The sequence below is a fragment of the Rhineura floridana genome, chromosome 3 (genome assembly GCF_030035675.1).
Source record: "Rhineura floridana isolate rRhiFlo1 chromosome 3, rRhiFlo1.hap2, whole genome shotgun sequence".
Lineage (NCBI taxonomy): Eukaryota > Metazoa > Chordata > Lepidosauria > Squamata > Rhineuridae > Rhineura > Rhineura floridana.
The window spans coordinates 182966417-182990188 of NC_084482.1; the positions used below are offsets into that span (position 1 = coordinate 182966417).

At 39.8% G+C, this 23772-nt stretch overlaps 1 protein-coding gene across 13 annotated transcripts in view; it reads left to right on the forward strand.

The window, feature by feature from the left end:
* The window catches only part of CADPS (calcium dependent secretion activator), a 562280-nt gene that overhangs the window by 378698 nt on the left and 159810 nt on the right, over positions 1–23772 (forward strand). For 7 of the 13 annotated variants that reach the window (XM_061622064.1, XM_061622062.1, XM_061622067.1 and 4 more), the window contains exons 14-16: positions 18932–19033; positions 20899–20962; positions 22317–22440. In XM_061622064.1, coding sequence (XP_061478048.1) covers positions 18932–19033; positions 20899–20962; positions 22317–22440 — 290 coding nt within the window. Of the gene's footprint in view, positions 1–18931; positions 19034–20898; positions 20963–22316; positions 22446–23772 lie in introns of all 13 variants that reach the window. The other 6 variants (XM_061622068.1, XM_061622066.1, XM_061622061.1 and 3 more) reach the window with 1 other exon arrangement.

Below are 23772 nucleotides of genomic sequence, written 5' to 3' on the forward strand. Positions count from 1 at the left end.
TAGCTCAGTACTTTCTGCACTGACTAGCAATGGCTCTCCAGGGTTTCAGATCAGAGACTCTCCCAGCCATACCTGGAGATGGTGGGGATTGACCCTGCATGCAGAGCATGTGTTCTTCCACTTAACTATGGCCTTTCCTAGTCCAGTATTCTAATCCGGTGCTTTTCAAGCAGTGCTACTCATACCACCTGATATACTGTGAAGTACCACTGGTTAAAAGCACTGCTCTAACTATTACACCATGCTGGTTCTCACATTTTTTTCTCCTATTAAAATGAGATGTCATGTAAATAAAATGATAATATAAAACTTTTTCAGAGTAAGGATGCTGCTTCATGAGCCAACACACACATATAAGATACAGCTACTAGGCTTGCAGTCCACAGAGCAGTTAAGCTAGAATTAGTGTGGTGTCATTCACTTTGAGTCTCAGTAGATGATTCTGTTTTAACTAGTTTATGGAACACGTTGCCTGATATTTTAATCACTATGACTAATGTAGTATGAACACTTGCCAATGCAAGTATGCTCAAAAGTATTTGTAGGGCCCCTTTAGAGGGATTCAGATTACTATATGGATAAGAACCTGCCATTTAAAGCATTGTTTTGTTTTGTCTCATTTTTATCCTAGTTTTCTGAATAAAATATTATCAAAGCAGCACAAAAGGTATAAATAATCTTAAAAACAGCAAACAAAATAATTATCATAACAATCCAACAATAACATAAACTAAAATAAAAACTAGAACAGTTTAAAAACATACCAAAAAACAAAACAAAAATCATACCTCAAAAGCCTGTCTAAATAATAATAATAAAAAGTAATCACAGTCCTTTGAAAAATAGGAAGTGGAGGAAGTCTGCTGCATTTCCCCCAGGAGATGCAACCACGGTGTTTATCATGAAGAAGGCCTACACAATAGCAAAACTCTAATTTAGGATTGCCCCAGAGTTACATCTGCCAAACTTAAATTCATAAAACCTGGTCTATCAAAAATAGCTTTTCCTAAAAACATACATAGCTTTACCCAGGTAAACCTCACTTGAAATAGAAATCTATTTGTGACTCCATCTTTAAGAAAGCCCTGCTTCTTGCTCTAGCAGATGTAATCACACAGGCAGATTGTACCAGCTGATCATCTGGTTGTGTGAAGTCCTGTGCATAGTGCTCTGCAAGATCTGACAACCAGCTGATTGTCAAGACTGTCAATGGCTACTAGTCCAAATGAAGAAAATAAAAAAGAACACAAACTCTGGCAAAAGAAATGCAAGAAGACAATAAGGGATGCTAAAAAAGAATTTGAGGAGCACATTGCTAAGAACATAAAAACCAACAACAACAAATTCTATAAATACATTCAAAGCAGGAGACCATCTAGGGAGGCGATTGGACCCTTGGATGATAAGGGAGTCAAAGGTGTACTAAAGAACGATAAGGAGATTGCAGAGAAGCTAAATGAATTCTTTGCATCTGTCTTCACAGTGGAAGGTATAGGGCAGATCCCTGAACCTGAACTAACATTTGCAGGAAGGGATTCTGAGGAACTGAGACAAATAGTGGTAACGAGAAAGGAAGTTCTAGGCTTAATGGACAATATAAAAACTGACAAATCACCAGGCCTAGATGACATCCACCCGAGAGTTCTCAAAGAACTCAAATGTGAAATTGCTGATCTGCTAACTAAAATATGTAACTTATCCCTCGGGTCCTCCTTCGTGCCTGAGGACTGGAAAGTGGCAAATGTAACACTAATCTTCAAAAAGGGATCCAGAGGGGATCCCAGAAATTACAGGCCAGTTAGCTTGACTTCTGTCCCTGGAAAACTGGTAGAAAATATTATTAAAGCTAGATTAACTAAGCACATAGAAGAACAAGCTTTGCTGAAGCACAGCCAGCATGGCTTCTGCAAGGGAAAGTCCTGTCTCAGTAACCTATTAGAATTCTTTGAGAGTGTCAACAAGCATATAGATAGAGGTGATCCAGTGGACATAGTGTACTTAGACTTTCAAAAAGCGTTTGACAAGGTACCTCACCGAAGACTTCTGAGGAAGCTTAGCAGTCATGGAATAAGAGGAGAGGTCCTCTTGTGGATAAGGAATTGGTTAAGAAGCAGAAAGCAGAGAGTAGGAATAAACGGACAGTTCTCCCAATGGAGGGCTGTAGAAAGTGGAGTCCCTCAAGGATCGGTATTGGGACCTGTACTTTTCAACTTGTTCATTAATGACCTAGAATTAGGAGTGAACAGTGAAGTGGCCAAGTTTGCTGACGACACTGAATTGTTCAGGGTTGTTAAAACAAAAAGGGATTGCGAAGAGCTCCAAAAAGACCTCTCCAAACTGAGTGAATGGGTGGAAAAATGGCAAATGCAATTCAATATAAAATGTAAAATTATCCGTATTGGAGCAAAAAAATCTTAATTTCACATATACGCTCATGGGGTCTGAACTGGCGGTGACTGACCAGGAGAGAGACCTCGGGGTTGTAGTGGACAGCACAATGAAAATGTCAACCCAGTGTGCGGCAGCTGTGAAAAAGGCAAATTCCATGCTAGCGATAATTAGGAAAGGTATTGAAAATAAAACAGCCGATATCATATTGCCGTTGTATGAATCTATGGTGCGGCCACATTTGGAATACTGTGTACAGTTCTGGTCGCCTCATCTCAAAAAGGATATTCTAGAGTTGGAAAAAGTTCAGAAGAGGGCAACCAGAATGATCAAGGGGATGGAGCGACTCCCTTACGAGGAAAGGTTGCAGCATTTGGGGCTTTTTAGTTTAGAGAAAAGGCGGGTCAGAGGAGACATGATAGAAGTGTATAAAATTATGCATGGCATTGAGAAAGTGGATAGAGAAAAGTTCTCTCTCTCTCTCATAATACTAGAACTCGTGGACATTCAAAGAAGCTGAATGTTGGAAGATTCAGGACAGACAACAGGAATTACTTCTTTACTCAGCGCATAGTTAAACTATGGAATTTGCTCCCACAAGATGCAGTAATGGCCACCAGCTTGGATGGCTTTAAAAGAAGATTAGACAAATTCATGGAGGACAGGGCTATCAATGGCTACTAGCCATGATGGCTGTGCTCTGCCACCCTAGTCAGAGGCAGCATGCTTCTGAAAACCAGTTGCCGGAAGCCTCAGGAGGGGAGAGTGTTCTTGCACTCGGGTCCTGCTTGCGGGCTTCCCCCAGTGGTTGGCCACTGTGAGAACAGGATGCTGGACTAGATGGGCCACTGGCCTGATCCAGCAGGCTCTTCTTATGTTCTTTGTGAGGATAACTATATATTGCCTCAAGGATCATACATAGTCAGCATGCCTCTGAATACAGGTTGCTGAAGAACAGCAGCAGCAGAGGGCCATTGCCCTCATGTCCTGCTTGTGGGCTTCCAATAGGCATCTGTTGGCCACTGTGGGAAACAGGATGCTGGACTAGAAAGGCCTTTGGTCTAATGCAGCAGGGCTCTTCTTATGTTCTTATTTGATATTCCCTGTAGAAGAAAGGATTCTGAAACAGATGGACCTTTGGTGTGATCCAGCTGGGCTCTTCATGTTAACTTGACCTTTATGTATGAGACAGTTTATAGGAGAGGTACTAATGACTTTGCTGCTCACCAGGTAGTGTGCATCAGTCTTGAATAATGCAAAGAAAATGGATGTTTTGATCTATAGCTTTGCCTAGATTAGCAACAAATATCATGACAGCCAGGTATGTATAGTAGCCCTTTATACAGTCTCTAGCGAGGTTTGCCCATATGACATGATAGCATGATCGCAGCAGAATGGACAAGGAACTAGTGGGTGAAACAGGTGTGGTCATGCATGTTGGGAGCAGAGCTCAATTCATCTTTGCTAGTAACAGCTGCATGTGTGATGTGACATGGTTATGTAATACCACAATATGGCTGGGCTTACAGCCAGGCAGCCATCTGGACATGCTCTTAGCATCATAATAGTCACAGGTATTGTAAATCCTCTGAGCCGCAAAACACTTTCAAGGGGCAGTGGTGTAGAAAAAGGAAATAAAAGGCTGCTTTTATCTTTCACATTTAACCAGTTCGGATCAGGTATTTAGCAGGTTGAATGTACATGCCTACTAACAGATATTTTTCCAAGAATGGGAGAAGTTAACATGAAAGGTGTAAAATGCACTATGTGCTCATTTCAAAGCCATGCTGGAACAGGCAAAATGTCAAAGGGATTAACCCCAAAGAGCTATAAATGTGTATTTATAAACTACACACAAATGCATGCTATTGCCTGGTTAAAAAGAAATGATTTTGATATATTTGCTTGAGCAGCATAACTAGCCCCCAAGGCACTGAGTACAATTAGAAAAGGGCATGGTGGGGGGAGGTGGGATTTCCAGAAAGAAATCATGGCCTTAGGACCCCTGCTCCTAATTATAATTTATAATTAATCCTGCAATTTGCACAAAGAAGCAGTCTAAAGAAAATATTGTCTTTGCCACAAGATAATTTATTTTTAAGCTTGACAACTCACTTAAAAATATTTTTTAGGCTGATTCAAATTAGTTAATGCAGAAAATTAAGAAAAGGCAGGAAAATCTAACCTTCCCATGTACAATATGTTTACAATATTGAAAAATCCACAATATAAATGGCTAACTTAAGAATGTAATACATATAAATGTACCTTTTCCTGGCACTATTCCAATTTCCTCTCTGTCCATACCCCAAATCTGTGCTATGCCCTACTCATTTCTCTAGCAGGATCCAAACACTATAAAATGGGAAAAAATCTGCAATTGCTCAGGTCTGAGATATTTCCAGTTTTGTAGGTTGACCTAAATTCATATAGTGATGCATACATTGTGCATTCTTGCAATTCTTTGTGTGGCTGCATGGAGATTTACAGACATCACAAGTCTTACATTTTTTTCACCGTTTCTGCCCTCCCTAATGTTCTGCATTCCTAATCCAGACCCAAATATAGCATAACTACATTAAAGGTGCGTACATAGTGTGTATATTGTTACTACTGGGTATACAATGGTAAAATGCAAAACAGCATATATATTTTTTGCACATGCAAACAAAAATCAAATTTATTGGAAAGTTGCATTAAAACTAAAAAACATCAACAGCAGAAATGTGAATTTTCCTTTTTTTTAGAAAGCCTTCGTTATCTTCCATTGCTTTTGTTTCCTTTGCAACAAGAGAATGTTCAAAATGCAAGAACAAAGAAATCATAAGAGCAAGAAAATCCCAAATGTTCCTTTGAAAAAATGCATAGATATGCATTTAGTTAACATGATCCTTAATTAGAATGGTTCCATTTCCCTTCAGATATATAAAAATAAGTGCAAGGCTTTTAATTTATATAACCATAGTGCCGTCTACAGATTTGTTCTTAATTGATGAAATCACTGTGCTTCAGCTTCTGAGGATATGAGCAAAAAAAATTAACATAATACAGTAAATTCCAAATATGTGCAGCTGGGTGATAATATTTGTAATTTGACAAAAACATTAGAAGTATTATTATTTGTGACATGGCTAAAGATGGAGGATTGTGAGGAGAGTAAAGATGACAGAACTGGTGCTAACCACTGTGACAAGAACTTGAAAAGCAGCTGACATGACATCTTTCCTATCATGCTGCTGAAAATGTCAGCTTTGTGAAGGACAGTGAGAAAGTGGTTTGCCAAATATTTGAAAGGTAGATTCAAGAGATGCTCATAACGTCAGATGTAATATAGTCCACAGCTGTTTGAGAAAGGAAGTCCTTGCAGTTGTGATGGCTCTTAGTTGGCAGGCCCTTCCAGACATCCAAGCTGCTCCAAAAATGGCTACAGTTGACCTGTAGTTCTCTTAGTTACCTGGTCACATATACAATGCAATATACACAGAAGAAATTACACTTTTTAAGGACAGCTATGGAGACAGACAATGGTTTAGAAATACTTTTCACAGAAGGTTATAGTGATGACCAAGCTCCAGAGGGTTGGAACTGAGTGCAGGTGTCCCTCCAGTTAGCTTTCTTGGCTGAGCTGGCCTCCCACCAGCCGCTGTCAGAGAGATGCAAGCATCTCTTTGTTGGTGCCAACCTCCCCCTTCCACCAGCCAAATGCACAGGCAGGTAGGAGGCCCACTGGTGGTATCCTCACAAGTGGAGCCCATTAGAAAGCCCCAAAATGGGGTATCCCAAGAGTGATGAGTGGGCAGGGCTGAGCTAAACTGGATCCTGAGCTATCTCTGACCAGCAACAGATACAATCTAGACCCAGTCACTGTGCTAGCCTGCAGCGATTGTCGCATCCCCCACCTTCCAGTGCAGCCATGGTCATGCTGAAGATATAGAAGTGATTCCCCTGCTTCAAAAAGCCTGGGGATTACAGCCTAAATTGTTGCTGTTATTATTCAAATATTACAATGCACAAAAATTGCCATCATTGAATTTGATTTAAGAAGACAGTTCTGTAAGCCTGTGCCTGTGTTATGTGCATTAGAATTAACAGCACAATCCTAACCATGTGTACTCAGAAGTAAACCCTATTGAATTTAATGGTAAATGGGTTTAGGATTGCAGCCTTAAATTAGCAGAGATGTAAGAATCTGAATTTAAGAAGGGAATAGGTGAGTTGTATGTGCCCATATGCAAACCTTGTCAATTGTATAATATAACCTCTGATCTGCAGTTTATGGCTGAGGGGTTTTTTTTCCAGGAGCTGATATTATGGAAGGTTGTCCTTTTATTTTATTCGTTTTATTTTCTGGCTGCAAAACAGTGAATTTTGAGATTGGGGGAGCTCATAATCATGAACTCAGAGAGTTTTTTCTCCCAGAGACCCAAGCCCACAATTCTACCCAACTTCAGTCCCAGCTCATTATGGTCTCTATCAGGCAACCCTGCTTACTGTCCCCATTCCCCAAGCAAACTTACCCATACTAAGAAGAAGGGGACACATGGGGAAAGGACTGGCTACAGATGGTGAAGCCCTTGTAGGCTTCATCCTTTAGGTCTGAACACTCCTGAGCATGCTCAGATATTCTGAGAAGTTCCTACACGTATGTATGGGAATTGTTGTTTCCATCCAGTGCCTCCCAGTTCAAACAATTGGGATAGGAGGTAACAGGAAACAATTCCCATGCATTCAAGTTGCAATGGAGGCACCTGGAAATGTTCAGGAGTATCTAAGACCTAAAGATGAGGCCAGCAAGGCCTCAGCCCTCCCCACTGCCAGTTCCCTTCTTCTCAAGGGAAAGGGTGCTCAATGGAGAGCTCCAATATTCTTTCTCAGTGAACGTTTGGTTTTAAAAAAAGTTTTTCTGAGAGTTCTCTCAGACAGCTTAAAAAACCCAAGCTAATTAATGACAAAACAAACTGGAGGAAGTCTGTCTATCACTATTTTTATTTTCATTTAGTATTGTGGCTAAATTTATCTGTGATTTCTTTTTTTCAATCATTCTCTATCAATTAATGAAAAAGAAATTGCATTTGAACATTAACAATGGAGAGAGAAAGTATTGGTGAAATTCTCATGAATGGAGTGCGGGGTTCTTGTGTTTGCTATCAAGATTGCTGAGAAATTTTGTGAGTGTACTTTCTTTCATTCTGCAACCAGTTGCTCAGGTGGTCTGCATTCTGTAGCCTCCCCAGGTGTTTGTGCTTCTTGAAAATGCTATAATGTCCTTGTCTGTAAGGGCAGAAAGCCTATTTTTAAAATAGAAGCCTATTTACTTTTAAAGAAATCAGTGTGGAAAGAATTTTTCTTAAAAATAAATTTGGCACACCAATCTCAGCACTTGGTAGCCAGCCTCCTAGATTTCTTGCTTCAATTAAAGCCCATGGGAAGACATTATGAGAACTCCTACCATGGGGTTTTTTCAGATTAGGAAGGGCATGCAGCCAGGAGTCTGCAGGGCACTGGAGAAATGTGTAATGGAAAGGAAAACATATACACCACTCTCAGTTATCAATAAAGTAAGCTTAGCTCTGCATCCACTGAAATGATGAAATACCCTGCAAATGAGGCAGAAAAATGGAGGCCTCTTTCATGTGGGAAGAAAACGTTAAAGAAATTGGAGCACAGGTTTCAGAACAGCCCTAGTTTTATTGCACTTGCAAACTTCTTTTAGTCTACAAAAGAAGTGGTTCAGGAGTGTTTTGTGGAGTGCAGCAAAATAAGCATCAGTCTGGTGCTCTGACCCCAAACACAATTGGAAGTACATTCTCCTGCAATGTGTTCAAAATCAGAGTGTCAGCCATGGCCATCTGTAGTCTGTGGTTACCATTTTGTCTTCTTTGGAATAGACATCTCTCACTATAGTAAGCATGTAGAGTTCACCATAAGTATTAAATTTATGTCTTTAAATAAGAAAGGAGTAGAGTAAAAGAACAAGTTTCTGAGCCACATTTTGTTTTCTTCTGCATTTAAACTCATGTCAAGACATTTTCAGTAACACACTTCATAGGTCATTGCTGCAATCAGGGAAAAATCACACATTTCGTTTAATAATAGTTTGACAACATGAGATGGGCAACTACACATGATAGGCTTATCACCTCCTATCTTGGATTTTTCTTTTATTGGGCAATTGCCTGACAAGAGGCAATGATCTGTAATAACTTGATCATGCAATAACTAGTGATAACAGTTTCACACATTCAGGTTATCAAGTGATAGCTGCAATTATCACATCAACAACATAACTTGTGTACTTGCCGGCATTTGTCTTCCAAACCTTTTGTTTCAGTAAACAAATATTTCCTATGGGCCCGTTCATACGACTGTATAACCTGCAATGTTATTGCTTTGTGTCCTCATTAATTCACCATCATCCACATGACGTTGCAAAGTAGTATGGATTTTCTCGTTCACAAATCCACATTAGCAATGCTACTAAAAAACCAATGTGCTTTCCTGTATCAATAATCAATTACATTAAGATCCATGCACTTGAATGCAAGGCGTTTCTGCATTAGGCGGTTCATAGGCATTCCTCCATTATATGCCAAGTCCTCTGTCTCCTTCCCCCCAATAGCCAGTTGAATTTCCAGCACTGAAGTTAGATCTACCTTCTGTCCGCGCCTCCTTACAGTTCATTTCTGCTTCTGGCTTCTGTAACTGTATCGCATTGGGTGTTTTTTTTTTTAAAAAAACTACTATTTTGTGATCAAACGTAAAATCAAATGTTTAATGAATAATATTTCCACTTACAAGCTATTTTGCGATATTACACCAAAAAATTCATTGCAAACATGGAGTTTAAAGGAGGAGGTCTTTAACTGAGCTTCCTTGGGCTGATAGGGGGAGAGGAGCAAGCTCTAGTAATTTAAAGTGGCATTGATCTTGCAGCCGGTCCAACAGCAAGCAAAGCCTCTCTTTTCCTGCCCAAGGGATGGGAGGGGGAGCCAAACAGACCAAAAAGCCAAGCAGCCATCTCTCTCTCCCTCCCTCCCTCCCTCTCTCCCCCTCCCTCCTTCTCCCCCCCTCTCTCTCCCCCTCCCTCCCTCTCCCCCCCTCTCTCTCTGTGTTGTGTGTGTGTGTGTGTGCGCATACGCACTGTAAATTGTGTTCTTTTCCTCCGAGCCTGAAATTGACTAATCTGGGACCTCCCTTTGCTAACTTGACACTGAATGACAGTAAACCTCTTGCTATCTCCCATGGCGGGTGGTGGAGGATCTAATACAATTTGGTAGCAGGAGGCATGAAGAGGAGATTTGGTGGGTACACTGGGCAGAAGGAAAGCCCTTTCAAAATGGTAACAGCAGGAGATAGTGGGAAACAATGGAACACATAAAGGGATTTCCCTCCCAGTTCCACAAATTCAATGGAATCGGGAGTAACCAGCGGCTCCTATCCTTAGTATGCAGCATGTTATATGTAATAGCCCAGATGTTTATTTTGCTTGCACTTGGGGGAGGGGGTCCATTAACTTTGCCCTTTTGCACATCCACAAACCTGCTCATGCACAGGAATTTTTTAAAAGATATACATTTCTGCGCTCTTCCGAAAAAGTGTATGAAAAGCAAACAACCATTATGGACCAATCACTGAAAAGGGGTGGACTTAGGGGAATGGCCAGTGCTAAAGTGATTTAGACAAAAATAATAATAAAAAGCCCATACGTATGGATGCTTGATAATCAGTTTTTCACAATAATCAGAGCACAAACAGGACATGTATGGATCTCGAGGCCATCAACCAAATACGGAAAACGTAGATTATGCAGTTAAATATGGATGGGCCCTGCTGCCCTTAATTCATCTTGAGAATTACTTTTAGTTAAATAGGCCTTCTCTAAAATAAGTGGTGTGTTTGAAAACTAGCAGTTTCCTTCATTTTGATCAGTTAAGGCTCTGTGTTTCTGTATCTCTTTGAAATTACAGTGAGGCCCTTCTATTTAGCCTTTGGAGGAGCAATTCTAAGTATTGTGTGAGCTGAAACTGTATCCTGGTTCTTATTGTAGGAACGCTCATTTATTTAACAATAAAGACACATGCAGTGCAATCCTAAACATGCCTACTCAGAAGTAAGTCCCATTAAGGTAAGTGAGTATAGGATTTCATCTTCAGTGGTAATTAGGGTTGCCAGGTTCCTAGCCTGAGGCTGATCCTGTATCTTTAGGAGAAGAGATAGTCAGCCAAGTGCAGGTGTTCTTGCAACACTGTAATGGGGAAAACCACAAGGTGGAATTCTCCCTTCCGCCTGCACAACTTTTAAAGATACAGAAGACCTCTTGGAGGCTGGGCCTGGCAACCAAGAGGTCTTCTGTATCTTTAAAGGTTGTGCAGGGGGAAGGGAGAATTCCACCTTGTGGTTTTTCCCATTACAGTGTTGCAAGAACACCTGCACTTGGCTGACTTTCTCTTCTCCTAAAGATACAGGATCAGGATCAGGCCCTAAGCCTGGCAACCCTAGTGGTAATAGTTTCTGGAATACGACATTTGAAATTGCTTCAGTAGGTAAAGGTTTCAAATTAACAGCCTGCTCATTTTTCATAGAACTATCTATTTAATTAAAAAAGAGGCTAAAATAATACCTTTGGGATTCCTTCATGCATTCTCCTAGTGATGTGTCCCATTTGAGGACCTAAATCAATATTTTTATACACCCAAGCTTGGTATATAAAATACATATTGAATTTAAACAGTAATCCTATAGAATATCAAAATACGTGGGCAAGGACCGTATGCAACATGTTACTCTCTCTTTTCCAATGGGACATATATGTATAGGATTACTGACAGGTATTATAATCTTAGCCATTTGCTTTGTGAATGCTTATAAATTCACTTTATCACTTTAAATAAAAAAGACATAAGTATACAAAGAGTATAATGTCTTTGTTTAAAATTGGTGAGTTTTAAGCGTATTTAACATCAAGTGCTAATGTTGATTATATTTTGAGGTTTCTGCATCTTTAGGTCAATGAAATATTGACTGTACAGATTGTAATTTTTTTTAAAAAAAACTTAGGGGCGTTTTGATTCATTAAAAGGAAAAATAAAGCTTACCAATTAACCCCTGACAGGAGGTTCATTACAAGCTTTGTAATCCCTTGCCAAGTCTTTTGTATAGCCAAACTAGTCTAATACTAAGGGCTTACAAAGCTTAATCCAAACGCTGGAGGAGGCCTTTAAGTAAGAACATTTGTTCAATTTTAACTGCTCTTACAAACAGAGAGAGACTTTCAGGTATGAACTGAATATTATTACACAAATCCATATATTTACTGGTTGCCAATAGTAGGGAAAAGTGCTGCTAATTGTTCGGCTAGTTGATTCATTTTGTGGAATGGATTAGAGTAGTTCATTACCTTTTTCATGGATTTTTCAATGGAACAAAATTTATGAGAGGGAAACTGGAGGAATCAGGAAATGGTCTCTCTCTTTGTCATCACCATCATGGCAGCGTAAATCAGTAGTTAGTATAAAAATCAATACATGAACGCTGTGATGTACAAGCACACTTTTTGACACAGTTAGGGCCAAAGTAAATGTGACTTTAATTGCATAGCTGTATTTTTAAAAAAACAATGTCCTGGTGGGAAGGGAGGACATCAGTACTGATGGAGGAGAGCATTAATCCTTTCCTTCTCAACCAGGATCCAAACAAAATTGCCCCCTACAATGCAGGTGCCAATGGGAGTTTTTCCCTATGGCTAACTGCAGTCCTGGGATTGAGCTAGGACGGGAGTAGTTAAATCTTCCTTCTTAATGCACTGTGGTCTCAATGAAAAAATCACCCCACCTCCCCCCACCCACACCTAGGATTTTTTTTTAAAAAAAAACAGAAGTGGCTGCCAGCCATGCAATTAAAGTAACATATAGGTTGATCAATGGGGCTTCCTCATAGACTACATCACAGGAAAAGAATAGAAAAACAAAGCTTACCTGTTCTGGTCTATTCCAGTGAAAAAGAGCTTTGTTACGATATAGAATACACTTCTGTACACTAAAGCATTGCTGAAAAAAGTTTTTAGGAAAGCTGAAAAATCCAGCTGATCTTTTTCAATCCTGCATACCATTCATTCATTAAATGGCATCATAGAATCATAGAATAGTAGAGTTGAAAGGGGCCTATAAGGCCATCAAGTCCAACTCCCTGCTCAATGCAGGAATTCAAATCAAAGCATTCCCAACAGATGGCTGTCCAGCTGCCTCTTGAATGCCTCCAGTGCCTCCACTACCTCTCTAGGTAATGGGTTCCATTGTCGTATGGCTTTAACAGTTAGGAAGTTTTTCCTGATGTCCAGTCGAAATCTGGCTTCCTGCAACTTGAGCCCATTATTCCGTGTCCTACACTCTGGGCCAATCGAGAAGAGATCCCAGACCTTTCATGTACTTGAAGAGTGCTATCATATCTCCCCTCAGTCTTCTCTTCTCCAGGCTAAACATGCCTAGTTCTTTCAATCTCTCCACATAGGGCTTTGTTTCAAGTCCCCTGATCATCCTTGTTGCCCTCTTCTGAACCTGTTCCAGTTTGTCTGCATCCTTCTTGAAGTGCAGAGACTGGAACTGGATGCAGTACTCAAGATGAGGCCTAACCAGTGCTGAATAAAGGGAACTAATACTTCACATGATTTGGAAACTATACTTCTGTTAATGCAGCCTAATATAGTGTTTGCCTTTTTTGCAGCCACATCACACTGTTAGCTCATATAGTTTGTGATCAACGACAATTCCAAGATCCTTCTCACATGTTGTATTGCTGAGCCAAATATCTCCCATCTTATAACTGTGCATTGGTTTCTTTTTCCTAAGTGTAGAACTTTTCATTTATCCCTGTTGAATTTCATTCTGTTGTTTTCAGCCCAATGTTCCAGCCTATCAAGGTCCCTCTGAATTTTGTTTCTGTCTTCCACGGTATTAGCTATGCCCCCCAATTTTGTATCATCTGCAAATTTGATAAGCATGCTCTGTACCTCCTCATCCAAGTCGTTAATAAAAATGTTGAAGAGTACTGGGCCCAGGACCAAGCCCTGTAGTACCCCACTCGTTACTTCCGCCCAGTTTGAGAAGGAACCATTGATAAGCACCTTTTGAGTACGATTCTGGAGCCAACTGTGGATCCACCTGATAGTTGTTCCACTCAGCCCACATTTAGCTAGCTTGCTAATCAGAATATCATGTGCCACTTTGTCAAAAGCTTTGCTGAAGTCGAGATGTATTATGTCCACAGCATTCCCACAGTCTACAGGGAATGGTTACCTGGTTAAAAAACGAGATAAGGTTAGTTTGGCACGATTTGTTGTTCATAAATCCATGTTGGCTCCTGGTAATCACTGCATTGCTTTCAAGGTGCTTACAGATTGACTGTTTTATAATCTGCTCCAAAGTTTTTCCAGGGATTGATGTTAGGCTGACTGGTCTGTAATTCCCTGGTTCCTCCTTTTTGCCCTTTTTGAAGATAGGGACAACATTAGCTCTCCTCCAGTCATCCAGCACTTCACCAGTCCTCCATGATTTCGCAAAGATAATAGACAGCGGTTCTGAGAGTTTTTCAGCCAGTTCCTTCAATATTCTAGGATGCAGTTTATCGGGCCCTGCCGATTTGAACTCATTCAAAGTGATTAGGTATTCCTTGACCGTTTGTCTATCAATCTCAAACTCTAATCCTGCCCCTTCTACTTCATGTTTCCCAGGAGGGTCATAGACCCTTTTTTGAGAGAAGACTCAGCCAAAGTAGAAATTGAGCACTTCTGCCTTTTCTTTGTCATCTGTTATCATTTTGCCATCTTCATTGAATAGCTGTGCCACCATTTCTTTTCTCTGTCTTTTACTATGGATGTACCTGAAGAAATCTTTTTTGTTGCTTTTAGTATCTCTCGCTAACCTCAGCACATTCTCAGCTTTAGCCTTCCTGACGCTATCCCTTCGATTCTGTGATACCTGCCTGTACTCTTTGTGGTCTGGCCTTCTTGCCACTTCCTGTATGTGTCCTTTTTTGTTTTCAGGTCATCTCTAAGCTTTTTATGAAGCCACATTGGCTGCTTCTGCTCTTTTCCCCCTTTTTTCCTTGTTGGAATTGCTTGCCATTGCACTTTTAGAATTTCCTTTTTTAGAAACTCCCACCCATCTTGGACTCCTTTTCTCACTAGGGTCGCTTGCCATGGGACTGTACTTACAATTGTTCTGGGTTTATTAAGATTGGCTTTCCTAAAGTCCAGGGTGCAAGTATGGCTACTCTCAGCTTTTGCTTCTGTTAAAAGCAAGAATTCAAGTATGGTGTGGTCACTTTCCCCCAGAGTTCCCGTAACTGCCACTTCATCCACCAAATCATCTCTATTGGTTAGAATCAAGACCAAGATAGCTGATCCTCTGGTTGCTTCTTCCACTTTCTGTAGGAGAAAGTTATTTCCAACACAAGTCAGAAATTTATTGCAGGGGCCGTGTTTGGCAGAATTTGTCTCCCAACAGATATTGGGATAATTGAAGTCCCCCATTACTACTACATCATGCCTCCTTGAAACATTGGCAATTTGCTTTTCAAAAGTTACATTCTCGTCTTCTCCTTGATTGGGTGGTCGGTAGTAGACTCCAAGCACCACATTCCTTTTAATACTTGCCCCATTAATTTTAATTCAGGGAATTATCTTTTTAAAAATTATTTGTCCATCCCTCAGATGCCTTAGCATTTCCCTTTTGTCTTGTCAACTTCATCCATATAATATAGGCATGGGGAACCTTTTTTGGCCTGAGGGCCACATTTCTTGTGGGCAACATTCCGGGTCCACATGGGTGGGACCAGGGGCAAAGCTGCATGGATGGCGTAATGAATGTAAATTTTACATTTTGTAATGTAGGCTAGAGTCTACACACTCACACGTCCCTCTCTATCCTGCATCCAGGCAAACAAGAGTCATTATGAGAGTTCAAGGACACACCAGTTCGGTAAAAACAGTTCATGACAGTACAAAGCAGAACCAGTGGGCTGGGGATGTGGCCTGGGGAGAAGACAAACAGAGAAACCTGGTGGGCAACCTTTGGCCCCGTGACCTGAGGTTCCCCAATGCTGATGTAATATCTAAAGTCAATGTACTTTGATTTAGGCCAATTTATGCTTAAATTGTTTGCAGATGGGTGGAAATTTCACAGTAATGCATTACTCATTCAGATAAAATGCTTAATAAGTTTAGTGTTGCTAGACATTGTCAAAAGAACTACCTTCTGCATGTTGGAATCAAGAACCATGATTACTTTGCTACTGTAAAAAGTAACACATACTTCCACAGGAAAAAAAACCTCACTGTTCCTCATGAATGTACTTTCTCACACTGCATCATCTCATATCTTTGAGCCTAATAACTGAAAACAAGTAGGCTGGGATCTAATTTGGTGCGAGCTCCACTCCCACACAAGCTCCCCCTTTCAGGCAGCACCCTTCCATCCCACCCATCCACCATGGCCCTCGCAAGCTGCACATGATATTGAACTATGGTGAACTGTTTTTTGCCTCTCCTGTCATGAGTGAGCAGAAGCACTTTTTGTTTGTCCTTGGAAAAGATTCAAACTCACTTATGCAGAATAATATTTGTAATTAAAAAAAACACTCCTTAGAGACTGTCAGGGATCCCCAGATCCCTCCCAGCCTCACTTTGTGTAAACACAGGCTTTCTTAAATTTTCAACTGCCACCAGTTCACCTAGAATTCTTTAAAAACCTTCTAGTAGTGTGTATAGAAGGCTTTAGGTGTGAGATAGAGACCAACACTAGAGCCAGGATAAACCTTCTACTAAGACTGTAGGTTTATTAAAAGGATACTGTATACATAAGATAATGTTGATACTTATATCTTTAAGATTCTTGTTGACAGTTTCTGAAGACTCAAGAGATACCATAGCTGACCCCAGCCTCCAAGTGGCTTTACCTCAGGCCAATTTCCCTAAACCCAGCCAAACACTCCCACAACCCAGTCCAATCTGCCTCTGTACCCCAAAGCTCCTCTGGTTGTCCTCCTAGCGGTTTGGACACTTTAGCCAACTTTAAAAACCAACATGTGTCACTTTGCTCTGGTAAGACTTTTTCACAGGGCAGCCTCTCAGATCAACTCAGTCACTGGCTCTCTTATCCTGATCTTCCCCAGACAAATATTACCAACATCCTGGGTATTAATAGACAGGCCTCAATTTTCTCCTCAGCTATTCTCTGGTCTTATTCCTCACACTGCCCTCATGAACCCAACTCCCTTATCTCCAACCAACTCCCAACTGATTGAAACCTCCAGCCAAACAGAGTCTGCTATCACCCAAACCATTCAGAGTGAATTTACCTGATTAAGGCTCCATCTAATAAAATCTTAAAGCAATCCTGTCTCCTCTCAGAAGCTGTCACCAAGGAACCACTGCGAAGCAGGCTTCTTACAATACAAGGCCTCATAACAGTCAGAGGTCACAGAATATATATTTTTTGTTCCAAACATAAACATATACAACATTTTTCCACAGGGACATTCAAAATTATTTGGGAAATCTGAAATATTTAGGTTTATTAAATTTGTATATCACTTCCCACTAAAAAGTCCTGAAGCAATTTACAAGCAAGTAAAAAACACAATAATAAAATTTGGAAACCGATTAACAATACACTATAACTTAATATTATTGGTGCTGCCCAAATGCCCAAGAATACAAAAACATGATGACAAGGTTGCCGCCAAGCAGGTTTCCCTGGGGAGAGCACTCACCTCCTCTGGACCTCCCCCGATGGTGGTTTGCAGAGAAGAACCTCAGAAGATGATCTCAGGTTCATGTGGAGAAAGGCGGCCCTGTAGATATAGATATGATTTTCAGATAATAATTTGATTTGCTTTAACACTTGAGTTACACCAGCTATTCCCAATGTGGGCGCTAACACCCCCCTGGGGGGCATTACAGCCTTTCAGGGTGGCGTTGGCGTGACTACAAACTTTAGGGGGGCGTTTGGGTTCATTAGCGGGGCGTTGACATTTGGCGGTCTGATGCAACAGTTGAAGCATTTAAGTTTAATTTTATTTAATACACAAATCATTAATTGTTAAACTGTTTTGTCCCCAGTTAGAATGTATTTAATAGTCTCAATTCATGGAAATAACACTATAAATAGTGTGTGCTCTTTAGTAAAGAAATTCTGAATAGCGGCCAGTGTCATATCAAGGAATGGGGATATTAGCCACGCCCCGGCACTAGGTAATGTTCTGATGCTGTCTTAAGGGAAGTTGGAACCAATCACAAGAGAGTGTTTGATAAGCTGGCTGTATTGGTGGAGGGTGCATTCTTCCAACAGATGAGTGCCGTGTGCAAATGGGTGACGCAGATAGTCAGTTATTCGCTGGTTTTCTTCAGGAATGGGACACACTCGCTACCCATTGTTTCTGTGATGTTTAAATGAACTTGTTTAATGAAACAATGCCGGTAAACTGAATGAGTTTGTTGTTAAGTAACACAGTGTATTCTATTGGTTCATACCGTGTGGACTTAATTAGTTAGGATTTAGTGCAGTGAATTGCATACTAGTGAAGAATCGAAACCGTTTGGATATTGTTAGTCGTGGTGACTTAAGACTATTACTATCCAAGTATACTCCAGATATTGTGAAGTCATCCAAAACTCATCAAGCTCAAGGATCACAGTAGTATTTTATAATAAATCTCATTTTATTTACTTTTCTATAACTATGTATGTATATTAATAAATCATACTAAGAATTCAATGTGTAATTTAAGTGCAATAAAAAGGCATGATAAAAACGATCAGTAATAATAATTGAAAATACCTTTTATGTATTACTCATATTTTAAGGGAAGAATAGGAAACATTGGCATATACTTAATCTGAGGGGGGCATTGGGCACATAAAGATTTTGCAAAGGGGCATTGGGTTGAAAAAGGTTGGGTAATGCTGAGTTACACAGTGGTAACACGGTTGCCTGCCTTGGTCCGGCTTTATTGTTCATTTTGAAGCTGCAATGAATATCATCCAAGAATTTCAATCCAGCAGGTAAGTGTGGAAGAGTGCCACACTCACAAAGGGGATGTGTACAGGGAACTAGCAGTGACCTTGAAGTGAATGGGGTAGTCTAAGAATGGGGAACTTGTGGTCCTCCAGATATGGTTTGACTATAACCCCTGTCATCCTTAACCACTAGCCGTGCTGGCTAGGGCTGGTGGAAGCTGGAGTCCAACTATATCTGGAGGACCAAAAGTTCCCCTTCCCTGACACAGATGCAGGCTTGTACTTAAGCAAAGTGCAGATCCTGTGGATACATCCCTGGAGGAGCCTCTGCTCACAGAGAACTTTAGAGCCTTCGAGAACTTTGGTCTGAAGCCACTGATGCCAGGTAATCGGAGTTTTGGATACCCAGGATTCAAATACTATTATTTATTTGTATAATTGTTTTAACTATAAGTGTTATGGTTAACAGTGCAGATGATTCATAAGAGTCATGAGGTAAAATACAAGTTATTCATAGCATTTCTCCTCCAGGCCTGACGGAATAGGAACTGTTACAGTGGAAGAGAAAGAACGGTTCGAAGAAATCAAAGAGAGGCTGCGGTTGTTATTGGAAAATCAAATCACACATTTTAGGTAATAACTGATGTTTCACCTTCCAAACACAGAGCCAACTTGCTGTGTTTCAGATGTTAAAATGATGATTACTTGCATAAACAATAGGGACTTTTAAAGTGATTTTAGTATACTATGTTACCATATAGATGACAGTGGCAATCACAGAAAGCTTAAACAGTTACAGCTGCATTTTTTGCCATTAAGGGTTGCATTGCCATAGCTTCAGAATAAGCAAGCCACAGTGAAAATTCTCAACGTTAAAAAAAAGCCTTTTTTCTGTTCCTGCCTCATGAGTACTTATTAACTAAAAATAGTCAGAAGATGAGGCAAATGAGGATCCAATTTTGATTTTTATAAAGTAATATGCTTTCTGTTTCAAAAGCAAAATAGCAATTTATCCTCCCCCCCCCCGCCATTTAGGTCTATTCACTTTGAAACACACAGGTGGCAATGATTAGGACTTGCAGTATGGCCTGTTGGCAATGTATTTATGTGTGCATATATACATTTATTTATTTATTTATTTTTAAGATTTATTACCTGCCCTTCACCATAAGGTCCCGCCAATTACAATATATATGCAATTATAAAAACAGGTAAAACAGTTAAAATTATAAAGCCAAAACCATTCCACTCACAACAGAACAGTATAAATTCAGTAAAGCTAAATGCCTCAAATAATGGTCTCTTCTCTGACCTTTTTTTTGCTTCTCTGCCTATCTCCTAATTGTTAGTAGTGGGCTGCTGCTCCTCCCCCCTTTTTCTGCCTCTTCCTCTTTCTAGTATAGGAAAAAGCAATCGTTTTATACTGTTGTGCACTTATAGGAATTATAAGTACCACCCACTCCAAACTAGTGTGGAGTTGGCCCCACTTTTACCAGAACACCAGTCACCCGTTGATTTAACACACAAACAGTGATGCAAATGCTAGTCTCCAACCAACTGAAAAAGCGGGGAAAAGACGCTCAATAGAAAAGATGATACTAATTTCATTCATGATACCTCTGTCTACATTAGTACCCTTTTGAGTTCTACCAGCAATCTTCATCTCCACTTTGGAATCCCCCGATGTGATAGAATCATAGAGTTAGAAGGGACCTATAAGACCATTGAATCTAAATGCCTGCTCAACGCAGGAACTCAGTGTCTCCATTGCCTTGTTGTCTAACATCGTGTGTAACATCATGGAAATTATTATAACTATGAAAATGAAATTGCACATTCCCATCTCCAGATTATTCTGAAATTAATTCCACCCATGTTATTAATTGTGATATACAAATCTATTGCATACAATCCCATGAAGTAAAAGTAAATTGTAATGTAATAAAGAAGAACATCAAATATGTGGTGTGATGATGTGATGTGATCCTGGTTCTGGCTCTAAAACCCTCTTTCACTCAAGCAAGATTTCAATTGCGCTATTTCAATTACACATCTTCAAGTTTAATAGCTTATTATGGAAATTCCCAATGATGTAAAAGGTGCTAACTTAAAGGCTCACAGCCTACTAATGGTTCCACCTGAGAGCCAATGTGGTGTAGTGGTTTAGGTGTTAGACTACAACCTGGGAGACCAGGGTTCGAATCCACACACAGCCATGAAGCTCACTGGGTGACTTTGGGCCAGTCACTGCCTCTCAGCCTCATGAAAACCCTATTCATAGGGTTGCCATAAGTCAGAATTGACTTGAAGGCAGTACACATACAATGGTTCCACCTAAGCTGATTGCTACTATCCAGGATTGGAATTTAAATGAAAGAAGAAAGGGGCCCATTACTCAAAGTAGCTAGGAAAATATCCTATTTTTAAAATCAGTGTAAATCAATGTTAGTTTATTTGCATATGTGGAAAATGTTTTAAAAGCTATGCATTTACCCTAGGTATTGCTTCCCATTTGGCCGACCAGAAGGTGCTTTAAAAGCCACACTTTCGCTCCTGGAAAGGGTAAGCATAAGGGTGCTGAAAGGTTGGTGAAGAAATCCAATTACCATATTTGGCTCTTTTCATTTAGTAGAATTTATATTGGCTTTGATGATATATTTAGAGTCAGGAAGCCATTTTCCTTCTGATCACATTGGCAATAAGTGACCTGAGTGGGCGAAGAGACATGTCATCTTCTGATGTGGTTGGTTTGGCACATTTGTTTGTGTCATCTGAGTGGCATTCTTCAGTGTACCTGTTCTCTTCTTGGGACACACTGTGATCTAGATTTCATGGGTGGGTCTGGTTGGGCTGAATTACCTTTTGGCTACTCTGATCTCTGGTTCTACAGTCTGACCTGAACAATATATTCAATAGCTTGAGCTTCATGTATACAAATGAAACTATATTTTATTATACTAACAGCATAGGAGACTTGGAATTCTAATTATAGTTGTCTGTGCCATAAAGCCATATTTTATCCTACTAACAGAAAAACTGAATGCCGAGGCTGAGCTCCTTAGGGCTAGTGAGATTAAACTTTACATGAGCCATACTGTATTAATCCATGCCTGTAATCATATGAACTTCAAGAACAAATAACTTTATCTTAACCTCTAATGCACAGATAGCCAATTCAGTGTCCTCCAGATGTTGTTGGACTCCCATCAGCCCCAACATGGCCAGTGGTCCAGAATGATGGGAGATATAGTCCAACAACATCTGGAGGGCACCACATTGGCTACCCTGCTCTAATGGAATGGCAAGTTCTTTAGGGCCACATATGCTGATACATAATAGAGTGCTGATTCCATTGTTACATAATTTTATTCATATTTTTAAAATGTGAGAACCAATCACACATGGCCTAAAAACATCAGAGTCCTTAAAGACTATAACATTTATTGTGGCATAAATTTTAATAGGCTTCAGCAGATAACAACACTGAATTATGCTACCATAGACTAACACATGTATTCTTCTGAAATTAATTCCAAAAATGGTAAAATCTTAATAAAGATCTTAGTAAAGGTAATATAATTAAGCATGATAATGAGAATTGTAAATAGTAGATCATAGCTGAACTCTGAAATATGTCTCAAACATCTTTCTGACCATTCTAATATTGTTGCTATATGCACATATTTAGCCACTTTCTGGCAACTTCCTCATACTCAGTTTCAAAACACAAAACACCAAGAACAACGGGCCTTGGTGATCAGGTCCAATATTTTCCAGGAGACTATTGATGTCTATGTTTTGAACAGTAGAGAGAGACAAAGGGCATTGTGAGCCCTTTGAAATTTTGCGTAGGTGAAATTAAAAACAAAAACAGTTAATCAAAATGACACAACAAATCAGTGTTTCTTGTATCAAGGTTCTGATGAAAGACATAGTTACTCCAGTCCCTCAAGAGGAGGTAAAAGCCGTCATCCGTAAATGCTTAGAACAAGCTGCATTGACTAACTATACTCGGCTATCAGAGTATGCCAAAATTGAAGGTAAGGTGATTTTATTACTAAAATTAACACTGGTACCCTCTTTCAATGAGATGACTAAGACAACTGCTTGAAAAGAAAAGAAAATCCATATATACCGTAGTTATTATTTTAGTACAGGATAAATGTGAAAGAATAAGACAGGCTAGGTAAACATTCCTCTTTTTTTAAGAAGGTGAGATGATACTCAGAATAATTACTTCAGAGGAGAGTAGGTGTGTTTGCCAATTATACAACATTCATATATGTTGGGTTGTTTTTCCTAGAAAACAAAACATTGAGTTCAACATTGTATGTCATTTATTGTAACTGGAATGGGAAATGCAGCTAATTGCCTGTGAGAGTGGAATTGATGGAACAACTGAAATATCAGAAATTGGATATTTTAACTGTGCTCATTCATTTGTAAGCCAACTTAAAATGTCTGTTTATTTATTTTTTCCTGGAAATGTTTGCCCCCTTCCCTTTATGCATAGCAGATCTTGTCAAATCAGTTGGCCCTGTGCTTGCATCAGATTTCATTCTTGTCACACTAAATTTGCCACAGCTGATATTATTGACCTTTTACATTATGAAGGAACAACTAGTGACCAGAGATACATGTAGCCATCAAAAAGACATTTTAAAACTTGCTTGAAGATATGCATTTGGCAGGAGTTCTGTACATGCAGATAGATCCTTACACATTAATCAGTTTTCATTGTTACCTTGTTGGCTGCTGTACAGTAATTTGAAAGTCCTACACAACGTGACAAATGTGTTGCTGTAGATGCAAAAATTGAATCATGTGTTGTAGATTTTGGTTTCTTGTCATGTGTGAGCCATGAAGCTTTGCTCAATGAAGCAATGTTCTCATTCGCTTAGTATAATAATACTAGGGGAAACAATATCACCTTTCATTTTTTTTCTCTCCTTAGTCCTTGCTTGTCAAAAGGATTATTGTGATATGTCCTATATTTCCAGGGTCTGTAGATTACACATCTCTCTTTTTCAATGTCCCTCCCCCCCCCCGTTGACAATGCAAATTGTGTACCAGTGGTAATGAATTCATTGTTATGCATCCAGTGAGAAACGCTTAAGAATTGGGCACTAAAAGGATGTTTATCAACTCTTGACTTGGTAATGAGTGATGAAAATAGAGAAAGAACGCAGGTCTCTTGAGCGCTGTGCTATCAAGCCATTTATCAAAGCACTCAACTTCACGGAATGGTTTTAATTGGTGAACTCTGTTAAAAAATTCAATGTTTAAATATGCTTCATGAGGACTTGGGAGAACTCCAGTTCAAAGGCAGCTTTGGGGTTGTTGTTATTACTTTTTCCTTTTGAATGGACACT